Here is a 17,414-nt window from a genome sequence, read left to right on the forward strand (position 1 = left end):
ACAAAGAACAGTCAGTGGACTCCATGCCAAGAACATAAGGATGTTTTTACCCCAAGTTTACATCCCAGATTCTGGCAAGCTACACATACTTATTTCAAGATCTATTCTTATAAATGGCCTCCCTATTTTTATTAAGGGTTCACAATCTTAGAGGTCTTGGATGTTTAGCTGAATCTCTCATCTCTTTCATCCTTTCTTCTGTTTTAGATCATTAAGTCTTTTAAACCTTCTTCCAGCCCTCTGTATGTTATCTCTTTTCCTTCTGGATTTAATTTTCTGGTTATCCCCATCATCCATTTCTCTTGTGCCGTTCGTTTCTTACATTGCTTCTCCATATTTTCTTCCCATGTGTTTCACTTGGCCATTTTTCAAATATCATTGATTGGCTCTTCCATTGCTAAGTCAATGCTGTAACCATAAAGACAGGAAGCAAACTGTTTCCCTGTATTACCCTGCACAAGCTGAGATTTTTCTCCTTGATTTTGTTTGGTGCATGCCTGCTTTTTCCTCCCCTCTTCCACCACATCTGTAAACTCTCCCTACACTCTCTTTTAGAGGCACACTGCCTTTAAATTTTCTCCATTATTATTTCCAATGAGTGATGGTGTATGTAGGCGTACTTTTCCCCACACACATTCCATTTCTGTGTCATGCCTCAATGCTCTAACTACCTTGGTAAATATTGAAATCTTCTCTTCTTATTCCCACTATTCAGGAAATAAAAGCAATATTTCTGACCAACTTGTCCATTTCTTCCTCTTTGCTTGCTTTTGTCTGGCTGCTTTTTTTGCTTTTTAAAAAAAAAAAACCAACAAAAACACAAACAAAAAAACCCAAACAAAACCAAACCACAAACAAACAAAACCAAAACTTTCTGCCTAGGTCATCTTTCTTCCCTCCCACAGAATCTGCTAAGAGTGCGTCACTTGTGACCTATGTCAGGCAGCATTCCCCTCTGACCAAGTTGCATAAAGTAGCTTTATATTTTAAATTGTGATTCCTTTCCAGAAATTGATTTCTAAAGGCATGGATCATGTAAATATTACAGTTAAGCCTGAGACACTATAGTCAAACAACCTACTACTGAATCTACTAGTACTTTTTAGAAAAACAATCAAGTTTAAAAATTATTACAGTTTTCCTCTTCTTAGAACGGATGTGGCCTAGCAGGCTGTCCTTTAGATTGAATGCACTGGTTGAACAGAGTAGGGAACAGATAAAAACATGGGATTGCTCAATTAAAAATTTTAATATGTCTCTATACTTCTGTATATTTCAGGTTGATTTGTCCAGAATGTCATCGGCTGGTTGTATTAAACTGTGCATAATACTGGCCTGTTGGAAAATTTGAATATGCTTCTTCTTTAAGATAAATGTTCCTAGCAAGGAATAAAAAAATGCAGTTAGTAAATGTTTTCTCTTTATAATATAGAAGTAACCTGAGAAACCTAAAGAAGATGTAATGCATAAGCACTCATAAACACTCAAAAAATTCAGAATTATTAGAAATGGAATTTAATATAACTAGATCTTTTTCTCCAAAATGTATGCCACATCTCAATATAGCAAACTTGGTTTTTCATCCTAAAATAACCTTCAAAAAAGTCTCACAGTGAAAAACTAAGGTAACACAAGTCCCAATTTTTGCTTTCATAATAGAAAAAGCATCAGGTACTGGAAATTCTTTTGCAAAATGTATGTATGTATGTATGCATGATGAAAAAAATAAAAAGAAGAAGAAAAAAAATCAAACCTGGAAGAATAGAACACCGAATCACTTGGTTTGATTTTTTTTTTCCTTCACATATTATCTTCCTCCTTTCCCATTAGAACAGACGCAAGATGTGTCCACCAAGACGTGTCCAGTGGTTAGCTGAAGAATCATCTAGTTTTGTCATACATAATGGAAGAGCTCCATTTGTGCCATTAGTTTAACCCTGAGCTATCAGAAACCGGTAGCCCTACTTATACCTATCCTTTTCTGTTTAAGAAAACTAAGGTAAAAAAGAAACACATACTGCTTTACACCTGTTATAATTTTCTGCATAGTTAATTGTATTTATTCTCTATTTTGCTATTGTCAACAGACAACCATCTGTTGTCAGTGGAACACTTTTAAGAATTCCAGCTACTAATTCATACATTTAAGTCAGTAACAATCATAACCTACTCTTTGAAGATTGCTTAAATAGTACTGAAAAACACACTTGAGCTGAATTGTTGAATTTTTTAAAAGTATAAACTTGTAACAAGTGTATTTAAAAAGTAACACACAATACAAGTAAAAACACTCTTTGAAAGCCAAGCCATGGTGTTAATGGCAAAGAGTTTCATTCAAAAAGAAGAAAACTCTTTTGGTACTTACTTTGATTTCTGCTCCTGAGATAACTCTGCATTTATGTTATCTAAAGCTTGGCGGCGTTCCCGATTCTGTCGTTGTTGATGCCGTTCTAAAACCAAGTGAGCTCTTGCAGCCTGTATACTTTGTCTGTCCCATTCAGCATCTCTTTGGCGTTCTTCCTCTTTTAGTCTCTACAGGAGTCAAAAAAAAATGCTTCATTTTCTTTTTGTTCAAAGATGAAACAGTCTATATAAAGTCTCATTGGTAAATTCATCCAAACAAACTTGCTTGCCTTTACTGAACACCAGGGGTAGCATATGAAATAGAAAGAAAAAGTAAGCACTTCCAAACTAGATAGGAGCCCACACGGTAGGCAGAAGTAAGATACTACAGATGAGAAAGCTGTCCTTTTCCAGGGAGCAAGACAGACTCCTACCTCTCCATAAGGTAAGAAAATTAGGATCTGCTGCCTGGCAGAAGTAAGTTAATCAGTAGATTACTATTTCTCTCTGAGATATTAGCTTTCTAAAAACCTAGAGCAGCAAGACAGACTTTTTTTTTTTTAAGTTCCTGTTAGCAAGAGTTGTAACTTCTTGAGGTCAGAAGTTAGTATACATCAGTATGGCTTATAATACAGCTAACTCAGTATGGTAACTGAGCCACCAACACCAGATGTGTAGACCCAAACTATTTTTCCCTCTGCTCCTGTTATACTATCAGTTGCTCACTTCTTGTCTAACATCACATTGAACTGATTCAAGAAACCAGGCCTGCAAAAAACCTCACTTTTCTTGGTAGGACTCATTTTCTGCCAGCTTAACTACTTGAATGGGTTCACTTCAGGGTCATAGGAGAACCAGGAAGATGACAATTCTATCTTCAGCTTTAATAACAGCAGTAGATAAGACATAGTGTAGCATATGGTATTGTAGGGATTAAAAAATAAAACTGAAGAACTATTCATTAGCTGTTATGAATCCAGCCTCTGCACTGAATGAAGTAAGTAGCTTCCTACTTTACAATACCTAGGCCTGTACATTCCTGACTGCCTAGGAAGGGCAGATTTCTTCATTTTGACTGCCTGCTTCCATACACCTTTAGAGCAGCAATTATTAGCAATAGTTAGAATTTTTATTGAAATTCTACCCCAGAGCATGGCTCATAGCTGTGTGGGATGGTAGAAAGGAAATTCTGTTGCATTCATGAACTTTTAAGACCATGAAACATGCATGAGCAGGATCACTGGACCTGCTGTATTTGTCTTGCTCAAGTACCCTTGAGCATGAGAACACTGCTCCAGCCTGCCCTGCTCTCACCCTTGGCTCCTGGCTCTTCTTCCCACATGGAGCAGCCCACTCCTGCTCATCCCCTGCAGACAGCTCATGCCATCTCAGGTCCTAAACTGCACCATGAAGCCTGGGTCTCGGGCTGTGCGGGACCCTGCTCCTCAGCTAGGCCACCATGGACCATGCCCCAGGATCCCCCAGGCCCCTTAGCCCTGGGCTCCACAGCAACCTTCCTCCTAGCCCAACACCAGGGCTCCAGCCCATTCCTGCTGCTCCATGACGTTTCCCAGCTGCTTCAGAGACACTGTTCAGTTTGATTTATTAAAGTTTGGGTAAAATTCAGATCAATGGAAAACAGTGTTATAATGCGATGTGCAAGGCAAACAATAATATTTTCTTCTGCAAACACTGTATAATATTATTACAACCAGGAATACAGAATATGCACGTAAGCTTAAATACCAGCTTCTCCAGAACTTGTTGCTGTTGAGAGTAACGGATTGCCATCAGCTGATCCCGATTCATTCCCTTCCATCGATCTGTGATCACACGATGTCTACCAAAGGAACTGACTGCTTGTTCAGGGTTTTCCGAAAGTAAGTCTCCCTGAAGGAGGCTGGAAATTTCATCCATGTCCTCTTTTGTTTTTTGACACTTTTCCAACCTCTTTCTCTCAACTAGTTCAGCAGCCTAAATTCAGTGAAAGGAGAGAACTGATAGTTTTTCCAAGAGAAAATATTAACTAAGGGATGCAACAAAGTTAGCACATCACAACAGATTTCTTTCCAACTTGCATACAGTTGTCAACAGCATCACATATGAATACTATGATCATGGTCCTATTGGCTAAGATTGAAAATCTAATAGTATACATTTCTTCAATGTTGTCAGATCACATACAGAAGGTAATTTGGGGAATTTTTTTTTTTATAAGAAAAGCAAGAATTAATTAAAAAATAATTTCACATTTATCCACAAGCAAACAGCAGTTGATAGTTGGAGGCCAGACACAATAGGGAAAAAATTTACAATAAAAATGTACAATCATGAATCACTAGCCTTGATATATATTACATATTAAAATCTACATGGAGAGCATGGTTAAGCACTCAAAACTGTTAAACAAACAGACAGGAGATGCCTATGTTAAGCCTGAAGATGCAGCCTTGAATCTGTTCCCTTTGCTGAGACAAAATGCAAACTTGAATCACATTATGTGAATGTATCCGTAGCATTAGAAATCATAAAATGCATTTCCTATGGAAATCACTGTTCCTAATGTCTACTCTAAGGTCATAGTCTCCTGTTCAGAGGAAATTTTCCCCTTACAAAACCCCAGAAAGCAAATATGATGATTTTACCTCAAAGTAATTATCTTCCAAAGAAGAATTAGACTAAGTAAACTAATTCAAAGTAGAATGATACTGCTATGCATCACCCATTTCTAATCCTGTCTCATTCTTCTGTAATGCGTAAACTAAACCATCTGGAACAATGCACAGTGCCAGCTTCCACCTGGCCAGAGGATAAGTAATCAAGCTCCTTGCTAGGGCACAAAGAGCACAGGTTGCCAGACCTGTCTCCCACATATGTAGCTTTATCCATATATCTTGACTGCAAATGACCAGTGGATACCCATCTCTCTGGTTTGTCCAGGATTGTCTCATGCTTTGTTCAAAAATCACTGGCTTGAGAATATTCACCTTACAAGTTAACTAGAACAGCTCTGTATTTTTCTTGCCAGTAAGTAGCTCACTGGTTGGCACATACACATTTAGAAAGTGGATGAGGACAAATGAAAAATGAAAGGTTATACATCAAGAAAGTGACAACAGGTAAAACAGTCTTCTGTGGCATATAAGGTGAAGTGAAAATTAGCAGGCAGAGCAACTAGAAGATATAAACAACTGAGAGTGACAGGACTGTCTAGACACATGCATGGGAACTTGTTCCTTTGCAAACTTTATGGAGAAGAATCCTAACTCAGTAAGCATAGTGATTCATGCCACCAGAGGAGACTGCTAACCTGGGTTTCTCTCTACATTTGTATTTATGGACTTCGGGTTTGGATGACAGCAGTTCTCCCAAGCGTAAGGCCTGGAGAATGTAAAAAAGCGACCTCTATTTGCTCCAAGCAAACATGGACAACAACCTGTTAGGGATCAGACAGAAGAAGAAACAACAAATAATACTATCCTAGATTAATAAATTCCATGGCTGAAAACAGCCTCGTGGTTTTCATTAAAATAACAAAACTATGTGATGTGCAAACAAACTAATAAAAGATAAATTAGGGGTTTTTAGAATTCTAAATTAGCTAAGCCACAATTCAACTTAGATGATGCAGAACACCTCATATTTAAAAACACTTACCACCCATCTAATAGGAACATCCACTCTACTCTAGAGCAAGAAAAGAAGTGTCTACTTTTAGACAAATGGAAAAACTCAAGCAAATCAAATTTCAAGTGGCAAGACATCAACTTCAGGTCTAGTAATTACCAGCTCTGCCATCAGAACATGGAATAGTATGTTGGAAACTAAAGGCCACTTTTTCATCTCACTTAAGTCAGTGAGTACAATTTTTACCAGAAGTTTAAAGCAATTTTTTTAATCCATAATGTGTTCCCCAAAGTTTGGGGTTTTTTCTGCTGGAAGAGACAATAACATGTCATGAAAGGAACTATGACATTGCACTTTCCAAGAAAACAAAAAACCCAAAGATTTTCAATAATCTGATATTTTTGGTACACTGAACCAGAATATCTTTGTATGTACTTTTAGCTTATTAATACTATGAACTGAGCAATTATTTTTAGTTCTGAAAATGCTCTAGAGTAAATCACATTTAACAGAAAGTCATTTTGGATGGAACTCACATACTTACTGGCCTATGACAGAATTATTGAAGCTTAAAATGCGTCATTTCTATTTAGATCACTCTATTAATGTCATTCTACTGTGATCCAGCAACAGATCCAAAAAAGGCACTTAGACCTTGTAACCCTAACCTTCCTAGTAAGAGGGAGAGCCTAAAATTTCCGAGCTGCCTGGGAATCTTACTGGACGAAACTCCCAGCTCTGTGCATAGGCCTGCATGTAGCACTACTATGCAATGATTAATGACACTGCAGAAGAAAGATTTTAAACTCGGAAAATGCATCAGATTTAACCTATGAGGTCAAATCCCTAATAAAACATAATTCATTGGAGTAGCATGGCAAAGAAAACAGATGCACAAATACATGCTCCTTTGTTTATTTTGATTTGTGATCCAATGTTATTTCTCTTCCCTACTACTAAATGCTTCCTTTCGCTGTTGATTCAAGTCATAAAGCAAAAGAAGAAACACACATAGAAGCATTATGAGGCCAGGAGTTCACATGCTTAGAATAACACCAAGTTTTGAGTGTGTGAGGAACTAACTGCTGCCAATACAGGAATAAAGGAATGCACACCTTCTGAAGTCCTTATCACGAAGTCACAAAGCTCACACATTACAAGAGTGACCTATCCAGGGTCTTAGGAACTTGTGAAAGAAGTATTATTAATCTGTAGAGTAAATAAAATTCCTTTGTCTGTATTCTACAGACACTTCTCTCCTAGTAGATAATTGCATATCCAGCACATTCAAGCTAGGAACTTCTGCTTAGCAAGGTCTGTCAAAAATCAGTATGTGCACTATGTTTCCTCATGCATGAAAACGTGGTAAAATGTTGAAATATTGATGATTCTAGACATTGAATATCAAGAATAGGAAGTAAGTGATAAAAGATATTTGTGCAGCACACTTCGAAAAATGATAAAAAGTTACCATTCTTTTTCTACATTTAGGCACACAAATGCTTCATTTCAGGTGAAAAAAAAGCCTCTGCAGTTAATGCAAATACATTATTTACTCAAAGCCTGGAAAGCTATTTCTCTGAAGTGCCTGCTAGCTCTGAATGTGTTAGTAATGGCATAGCGTAGAGTGAATCAGGAACCAGAATAATGCCATGAAATGTCCATGATGTGGTATGCCCAGGAATAAATTCTAACTACATAAGGTCTGTAAGATTGTTAACAAGTCTATAAATATGAGGTCATTAAATTAGAGATCCTCTGTAATCACATCCTCACATGTTCTTAGCATTACCTACAAAATGTCTTGGAAAGGATTCAAGTCCTGTGCTATATAAAGCAAGATGAGTCTTTCTTTCTGATTTCAAGAACATAATCAGTATATCTATCACTGTACTGCTAAATTGGGCATTCCCAAGTGTTACTATCCTTAGCGAGAAACCTCTTTCTGCAACAGTAAGATTCTGCTATGGAATAACAATCCCACCAAAAGAAGTGAAAAACACATATTCTAGTCAGGACTCCAGGTAGCCTTCATTTCTGTTACCTGGCTTCCCAACTTAAAATGACTACTACTTATGAATGAATGATTTCAGCAGGAATAACTGACAGTTTAAGTGGGTAGAAGTCTTCTCTTATACCAAGGACAAAAGCAATATTGTTGTTCCTGGTTAACACATAGTTAGCTGAGAGAAAATCTGAGAGGAAAGATAGCATTGATTTTCTAGACACTACACACACTTAGAAAGTTTACAGTACAGGATCCTTCACCACTGGGAAATATGGTATCAAACATATCATCAATTCTTTGTCCTGCTAATTAATTCCAGAAGAACAGAAAGAACCATTAGTAATAAGCTTGTCAGCAATAAAGTCATTGGCAATGGTATTATGGTAAGTGGAGGAAGCTGAACCACTGTCACAGGGGGCAGCAACACCAAATCTTGTCATGAAGCAGGCTGTGAAGGACTGAGATACCCTACTTTCAGTCATCTGCTGGGATTCTTTACTAATTGACTAGCAGACTGACCAAAACATGTTTTGCCTGGAGTATATGACTTGCTGGGTTTTATGTCGGTTTTTTGTTCAGGTTTGCGGTTGGGTTTTTTTTTTGTTGTTGTTTTTGGGGGTTTTTTTGAAATTATTTTATTCTTTACATCCCCTAAAGATACTGGCAACTGTAAGGACTACAGAAGATGGCCACAAAGACAATGATTGAGCCAAAGCCAAGTTCTAGGAAATTTCTTCCTCTCAGAAGATGCATTCCCGTACTATACTTTATCTAAATGCCTTAGAAAGGGTGGGTTTGCTTTCTCCCTTCCTTTACTGCCACCTGTTCATTTACTCCTCCCAGTCAGATCTGGCAGTCACTCATTCTAGACCAGAGTTCATTTTCTTTTGGATTTGAGAAATGATCCAACACATCCTGAAGCTTCATCACCATTAGATCGACTGCAAGAGACACGGCAGAAAAAAATGAATGAAACTTAGGGAACAGGAAAAAGGAGTTCCTCTTTTGGCAGCCACCAACAGGTAGAGCAGATGTGTGTAGAGCAAAAACGCAGTGTGAGACTGCACCCTCAAGAGGTTAAGATCTTCAAACCAGCTACTCAGAATGCTGAAACTGCTGGAGACTCCTGTTCAATACATTTGAGGTCAGACATAGAGATTTCTTCTGTGAAGTTCATTCTCAGGCTGAATGCCCTATTTTTCTCTCTTGGGAAAAAGGTATATAAAAAATCCCTCGGTAATGTAACTTTCTCTTAAAGACAACGTCACTGAAAGGCCTGGCAACCTGAAATCTCTGGCTTGCATGTTTAATAAAGAAAAGCAGCAACTGTACCAGCACATCATTTCAGGGAAAAAGAAGAGCTTTCCTCAGCCATTCAGCAAATAAAAGGAAAAGCTGAAAACAGTATCACGGATGAAAAAAAAGTAAACTAACTACCACAGAAAGAAAAAGAGCTGCAAGCTGTCACTCAATCTATACAACATAGCAAGGGACAACAAGAACTAAGAGGACCCCAACCTCCATTATCATGCCCTTATGTTAGGAAAAACAAAGATGAAGACTTTTTAATATATTTAATATGCATACCAGTCAAGTAGAATTTTTATGTGGAATCAATTGGTATGACAACAATCATTTGGAATACTACTGCTACCCTAAGTGCACCAGCTACTTAGGGTACTTTTGTGGCTATTAATGTAAAATACTGTTCAGTAGCCATGACTTCAAGCAGCAAAAGCCTTTTCAATTACCTTGGGCTATCTATAAACAAAATTATATGCCAAATGTGCCCTGAAAGGCTCAAGCAACACTGACTCAAAGACTTGCACATTTATATACTTAAACCAAAGATACCATACTCGATGTAGATAAATTTAATGTGGCTTATTTTGATGTGACTAAATAAATATAAAGCTAAGTCACACTAAATATAGTTTAACCAAACTAATAGCGTCCATGTAGCCCTTTGAGCTGTATGTATAAGCTGAAAGGGAAAAAAAAAATATCTGTGCAGCAAGATAAAGAACTGGAGCATGACAGATAATGGTACTAAGACAGATAGAGAAAGGTTCATGCCATGTTTCAATAGGTTCCAAAGCACACTTAGTAAACAACCAAGAGACATGTACACAAATACCAAGGAAGCAGCCAAAGTGCCAAAACCAGCAGTTATGGGGAATTAATGTAAGCAATAAAGACAAAAGGCTACTGGTAGTGATGTTTCCACACAGACAAAAAGAAAATCAGGCGGACACAGCTAAGATTATCCGATGACTGATATAAAACCAGAAGAAAGCATGGGAGGCTTTTCCTGTACCCCAGTTTACATACTAAAAGTCCTGAGAGACTGGGGAGTTGTTGCTGCCCTCTAGTCAGCAAGCTGAGAACCAAGTGGGAGAATTTTCAGAGAGGGTAGCTAGATAGAGGATAGCTAGATCCTTGGAGAGGACAAAGTGAATAAATTCTATCTTCCAATTACTGAAACAACCTTGGAAGTTAGCTGCTAAGAAACCTCTGTGAAACCATCATTACTCATTGTACTTTCGTGCATCTTATATTCTTTCTGTGTCACCATTTTTTTTAAAAACAAACCAACCAACCCAATATTAATTTACCTGGGTTCTATTGAAATCTTTAGTAGCTGCACAAACAGCACGCCTGCTTTCTTCTTCTTTTTGTTGTTGCTCCATAGTCTTTTGGTCAAGTTCAATCCTATTCTTGTCATAAAGATCATCTAAATTAGATTAAAATGAAATTTAGTCAATATTCATGGACGTGATGTGCCATGAGTAAGCCACTATAAGACACAGAGAGAGAGATGGACAGACAGAGGAGCTATAGACACAGTAAGCTAAATTACATAACTATATCCAAATCCTACCAACGAAGCTTTCCACCTTGGAATTTCAGGTGACTCATGAAATCAGTTTATTATGTAACCCATCTTGCCTTAACAGTTAGACAAGGTTAAAATGAAAAAGTATGTTAAGTACTGCAGAAAAAAATGTTTCATGACAAGCTAGAAAAGAAAAATCAGTATTATTTTGTCTGCTCTAGAACAGTAAGGATTGTCCAATTTGGTCTAATGAAGTAAACATACCATGTAGTAACCAAAACAGATGTTTTTTCAGAATGCTCTGGTACTTCATTTGAGGCGTAAAACAGAAATGAAACCTAGGTAATATTATACTCATCACATGTTATTAAACATAGATTACTTAAGTGAGTTATTGAATACATTAGAGCTTGTAAAGTAAAAACTGCTACAGTATTTCTAAAAGTTAAATATTGAATATATTAAAATACTGCTATGTCAAACTGACACAATAGGCTATACCATATTTTTGTCAGATATATCAGAATTTCAGAAAAAGCAGATTAAAACCTTATTATCTTCTTTTGTTACCTGCAAATTTTTGATCAGCTAATGCATTCTTCCAGTCTCTCTGTTGCTGAAGAGACCACTCTCTTAACTGCTCCTTTTGAAATTTCATCCTCTGATGATAGTTTAAGTCTTCACCCATAAACTTTTGCAAGCCAGATATAGTACATCGAGGATCATTGTCTGAAAGTCGAGCAGGTCTATCCTTCTTTAGGGCTTGCGGATCAGACAGGTCAAATTCACGTCTTGTTTCTGGCTTCTGAAAATTCTTCTGAAATTCACTGATAGCCTTATTTACGTTTCTGATATCATTTTTCTGTCGTTCTTCTAACATACACATGATCTTGTCATTTTGCTTCATTTCATTAGCTAGAGAAAAATGAACACAGTGAAAATACAAGTCTTAGAAGCGCACGTGTCATGGAAGTACATGTCAGATGGAAAATAGAGTTTTGAAGAGGAATAAATAGAATATAAGTCTTCAAATGCTTACATCTTAGGAAAGACTATTTGACCTGTGAGTACCAGCCCAGCAAACACTCTCATGTTAGTAATATTTACTTATAAAACACTTTCAGTTTTTTAGGTATCAATTCTCTTATTAATGTTACAATGAAATATATGCATGTGAAACAAAGACAATAATAAATACTTCTAGAACTATGGGGTTTCATTTGATTAAAACATGCAGTAATGCATGAAATGTACTGTATACTAATTCTTCCCATTTACTCTTAGTTTACAGTTACAACTGAAATACATTGAGTTGTTTATTAAGAAACAAACAAAAATTGGGCTCCCAATGAAAGGAATATAGATAGTTGTTTCATAGTTCCAATGATTTTTCTAACCATAGCACTAAAATAATTGGCTGGCACTAACAGTTTTTGAAAAGCTTAATATCTCTTCCTCATTTAATCAAAATGCTATAATTGATTTAGTTTTAAAGAAAAACAAACAAACAACTAAAAAACCCCACCCAAAACTAGCCATTTTAGCCATTTAAATATAATTCACAAGGACAGATCATTTCCTCTGTTGCCAGGCTACACATAGGTTCTGGCAGTTTCCTAGGAGTCAAAGTCTGACAGGTATTCTGCCAGGAAAATCACAAGCAGCCGTAGAAGCACAGCATGGAAGTTGGCGGCTCATTCTAGCTCTTCTTGAAACCCACAGAGAGCTTAGTCTGTGGAACCTTTTCACATGATACCACAGGAAAGCATTCCAAACACAGAGGGCCACAAAGGGTTTTGAGGTCAGAGGACACGGATGAAATATTTGTGTGGCTATGTGTTCTGACTCAGCAAAGGCTCCAAGTTACAACCCTGTTGCACATGATTCACGCTTCTAGCAATAATAATCTGTAGAGGATTCTGTAGAATCTATATATTCTATTCAAGAATGGCCAGAGAGAACACGGGCTTACTCTACAAGAAAACAATCAAAAAAATCTGCCACCACTATTCTGAAAAGAACAGTATTAAGTAATTAAGTTTTTTTAAAATGCTCTCTTATCTTCAGGTCTCCAACCAATGCTATTTGTCAACATTTATTAAAAGAAAACACTGAAAATTCCAGCCTATTAGGAAATACATACCAGTTTAATCATGTCAACATAAATCTTAAGATACTGAGGAAAACACATACTGGTACCAATGCAAATGTATGAACATAAATAGGACTACACATTATAGTATTCAGTTTGTATGTCTGAATTTAGAGAAAAGCCTACAATTGTGCTTATATATACCTATCTTGATTGATAGATTTATACAGATAGAGCTATATAGCAAGATTCAAGGAGGTAGGCTCGATTTGGAAACAAAAACAGCAGTTTGAAACACGTGAAGGGAAAAAGAAAGGAGGAAACAGATGGTAAATTACATTTAAGTCTTCACAGAAATATCATAGTATATATGAATATACCAAGTTCTTCATTTCGTGCTTTTTCAGCTGCTTCTTGAATTTTCCTATCCTTGACCTGGGTATCCAATGCATCTTTATCAACCTATTAAAACGAAAAAAAGCAGCTCTTTAAGAGATATTATGTCTGAACAATTAAAACCAGGCATTGTTAAGCTACATTATTCACAGTTGCATGAGATAGATATAAAACCACTACCAACAGAGTATATACACATCACTATTTAATGTGGGTAACATAAAAAGCAAATCCAGAAACGGCAATTTTCTTGTTTGTTTGCTTTGTTTTAATAATGATAGGTATATTCTTGCACCAAATCGGAACAAAACACCACATTTACATGATATATAGAGCTAGAAATGTAAACATTTTAAGCTGCATTACACAGAATATGTTTTCCCCATTATAGCCAGCATTTTTACTTTTTCTTGTTATTCTGCTTTCATTTATAAAGCAGGTAAGTATTCTGACAGTCAAGATGACAGGAAGTTGTAATAGTTCAGATTTGAAAAAAATAGAGATGATTCATTAAAAGTACATTGAAGAAATAATGTGAATGGAAAGAAATTTTCTAGTCTTATCTGATAGAGTGGGATTCATGTAGTTGCCAAAATGCAATATTGGGTGCCATTTGAGATACATGCAGACATCTACAATGAGCTGTCAGATACGGTACAGAATATTCACATCCCTGGATAGTGGTACCTGAGCAAAGCATAATACCCTAAGGCACATCATCAAATGGTAGCAGCCACCTACATTGTAGGCAAAAGAATCAGGTCCCATATTTGTTGACAGAAGATCGCAAATTAATAGGCAGACACCTGGATTTTTTTTCCCTCTTTTATTTTTTTTTTTTTTACTGGTCAAGTCACTTAATGTCTTTAAAAGATTTGTCAAACAACAATGACAATTCTTCAAGAATCTAGTAAACTGTTTTGATAGTCTTTGCCTAAAAACTATTCAGATCAAGACAGAAAGACCTGAACAGATCATGGCTGAAAATACACATTGTTAATGGTATGAAGGACTACTGGTTATACCAATCAGGCAAAGAGGTAAATCTGTAAGCAAGAGTGAAATCCTAAAGAATTCTACGGGGTATCACTGTCCAAAAACAATGGTGTCGTGGGCATTAAATATCAACTCATTTAGAGGTCTCATTTGGGAAACCAACCTTTCAATATAACTATAGGAAACACTGTTAAGACAAATTCAATATGACTTCATCAGTAGTTTCTGGCAATAATACAGGTAAGTCAATGCATCAACTTGCGTGTGCAAAATCAGTTATGCTATCAGCTCTCTCCCATTTGAACAGCTTTCATTTGACAAGAATACATCCCTGAAACAACCATTCCTAGTCACATAAAGCTACAGGTTTAAGTGTTAAAATAACAAATCCCTTACTATGAACAGTTTGAAGCAGCTAATTTCTGATCTACTTGTATTTATGTATAATAGTTCATATATAAATGGAAAGTAATTTTTCATTTCGACTACTCATCTGAACTTTTTTGGGAAATGAGTGATTTACTGAGGATAAATTCTTAAATCTCTACGTGAAGAGAGCGGTACCTTACTTTTGCATTACTCAGATGAGGAAACAGATACAGAAGTCAAAGTAATAGTAAAACTAGTAATAATCAAGAAAAAAAATTTAAAATCTTGGTTCCCATTCTGCTTTCCAGTCAGTATATTATCTCCATGTTTTTAAACTACTCAATCCTTGCTGAAAGGTTTGTGGTATCTAAGTCAAATACTGCCTTGATTTTTTAATTGTGTCAGAGACAGCCACTCAGCTAAACTGGTGAGAGACAGAGAAAGCAAAGAATGTAAAACCACATCGGAAATACTGATACAGTATATCTCTGTACAGATTTGTGGACTCTTCATGCTTTGGACTTGGCCTAACTTCAAAGCACAAGAACAGCCCCTTCTGTCAGCAGTCATTGTTCAGCCAATAAGCAAGGTACATTGAATGATATTAATTAAAATATTCAGAAAATTCTTCCAACAGGCTCTCCTTCATTTTAGATGTCTGTCTCATGTAAATGGATCTATCAAAATCGGTCTGATAAGTTAGTTCTGCAAAAGTATTTGGGAAAGACCTTCAGATGGTGTACTTCAGTATTGCTCAATAAAGTACACCAAGATATGCTATTTCATTCTCAGCTATTTCATTAGCTGAGAATTTATGGTTTACATTTCATTTTTAAGGCCCTAGAAAAGCCATCTTCCAGAGAAATTATGTGTTTCCGGATGGAGAAATTTGGACTATCTTACTATACCCATCCCACATCTGTTAAAAAAAGGTTATTAGCTCCTTCCACTTAAGTATATTGTTGGCTACCGTATGCATCAGGATGCTGTATCAGGTGGACAACCTGTCCTGTTTGTTAAGTGGGAACTGCTACTTTGCTCTGCAGCTACGAAGACTCTTGCATAAGAGTGATAAGAATAAATCCAAGGCGCTGTCAGAGACAAGGTGAAGATATCCTTCCACTGACTCGAGGCACGTTTCTATACCCGAGACAAGATGGATCAAATTGACATCTGTTGCAATTCTACCAGTCCAATGAAGTCAACAGATTGGACTTCTTTTCACCAATTCTAAATTTGGTTCTATGCAAGTTAATGCTACAGCACTTACACATGATATATGCATCAGCACAGAGCACTCAAAATACTTTACAAGTAAAATTTAAACTTCCTTGACCTCATAGCACTCCTCCCTCCATGCACACACACAGAATCTTAACGTGGCCCTTTGGACACCTTACACGAAGATTAAATGAACCATTGCATCCAAAATTTAAATAGGTGTCAAATACAACATAATTTCCTGACATTCAGGGTGCAAACTGCATAGATGACTCCAGAGAAAACCCACCAGAATGAAGCTATCATCCCCACAGATATTCATAGACTGAAGGGCATTCACATTCTGACATCCATTCCAAGAAAAATCAGACACATCAATTAATTCCATATACCTAAACGTGGCCTGATTGATCTTATTTTGCCTGACGCAAAATAGGGACCAATTGCAGGATCCCTTTCAGCAATAAATCTCTCACAGCACCGATTCTAGCTTCTAGCGAGAATCAAGCAGATAAGGGAAGTACCAGCAGAGCAGCAAGGTAAAAACACTTATTTGTTTATGCCACTTCGCGTGAGCCGAGTTGGCAAGTTTCTGGCTTACCCCCCAGTAAAGCATCCTACATCAAGTTAACTCCTACACAGATACTGAAACACAGGGCTTGATCTTTCTGTCAAGGAAACATGAAATCTTGCCCTTCAATCCCTCAGCAGTGAGACACAAGCCCTCCTCAGACTCTCTCACACCCCACACGCACCCCCAGCGACCGCTGCCAAAAATAACCGTTGACGGTGCCTACGGAGCATCAACTCGCTTTCCCCAGCAACTTTTTAAAACCGCCTCAGCCCTCTAAAACACGCGACGGGGCGTTTTCTCCCCGTTTCCCTCCCCAACCTGGAACCCCCCGCGCTCGCAGGCGCTGAGGCGGCGCTGAGGGGGCGCGCGCCGCCGGCAGCCGTTGAGGCAGCCGCTTCCCGCCCTCCCTCGCCGGCATGGCCGCCCCCTCCTCTGGCCTGCCCTAGGGTTCACCCTCGCTTTAGACCTGTCCCCTCAGAACACATCGGAGCGGAGGGCGGGGCGGAGGCGGCATCACCCCTCCCCGCTTCGCCCTCACCCCTATGGTCCGGACTCGCGCGTTGAAGATGCGGCTCTGCCGCTGCAGCTCCCTCTGCCGCCGCCGCTCCAAGGCGGCAGCCTCCTGCAGGTCTCGCTGCAGCCCCAACCAGCTCATGGCGCCGAGAGGGGAAACCGGCCGCCGGGGCCGAGCGGGCGACGGCCGGGAAGAGCTGCCCGCCGGGAGAACAACACACCGGGTCGCGATGGGAACGGGAGCCCCGCCCCCTCCGCCACTTGCCCCGCCCCCTCCGCCGCTTGCCCCGCCCCCCCGACGTGGCGGCGAGCACGAGGCGGGTGGCGGTTGAGGGCGCGGCGTCGGCCTGTCGCCTGCTGAGGGGAGAGGGCGGGCGTCGGTTGGGGAATTAGTAAAATTTACTCGTTGATGATTTAAATCTTGTGGCGAGGTGGGAAG

The 17,414-nt window shown here is 38.3% G+C and overlaps 1 protein-coding gene across 3 annotated transcripts; it reads right to left on the reverse strand.

Moving 5' to 3' along the window:
* Window positions 1–370: 370 nt before the first annotated feature.
* Window positions 371–17,183, reverse strand: RIBC2 (RIB43A domain with coiled-coils 2). 3 transcript variants are annotated; one of them, XM_030041001.1, is made up of 7 exons: window positions 17,001–17,183; window positions 13,287–13,368; window positions 11,385–11,729; window positions 10,594–10,712; window positions 4,090–4,317; window positions 2,366–2,532; window positions 371–1,379 (listed from the first exon to the last, which is right to left on the reverse strand). In XM_030041001.1, the coding sequence occupies exons 1-7, from the start codon at window positions 17,115–17,117 to the stop codon at window positions 1,298–1,300; spliced, it is 1,140 nt and encodes a 379-aa protein (XP_029896861.1). In that variant the 5' UTR covers window positions 17,118–17,183; the 3' UTR covers window positions 371–1,297. The 3 variants fall into 3 exon arrangements, with proteins under 3 accessions (XP_029896861.1, XP_029896862.1, XP_029896863.1); XM_030041002.1 differs by lacking the exon at window positions 17,001–17,183 and adding an exon at window positions 16,178–16,468; XM_030041003.1 differs by lacking the exon at window positions 17,001–17,183 and having other exon boundaries at window positions 13,245–13,352.
* Window positions 17,184–17,414: the final 231 nt, after the last annotated feature.

Source organism: Aquila chrysaetos, chromosome 17 (genome assembly GCF_900496995.4).
Source record: "Aquila chrysaetos chrysaetos chromosome 17, bAquChr1.4, whole genome shotgun sequence".
Classification (NCBI taxonomy): domain Eukaryota; kingdom Metazoa; phylum Chordata; class Aves; order Accipitriformes; family Accipitridae; genus Aquila; species Aquila chrysaetos.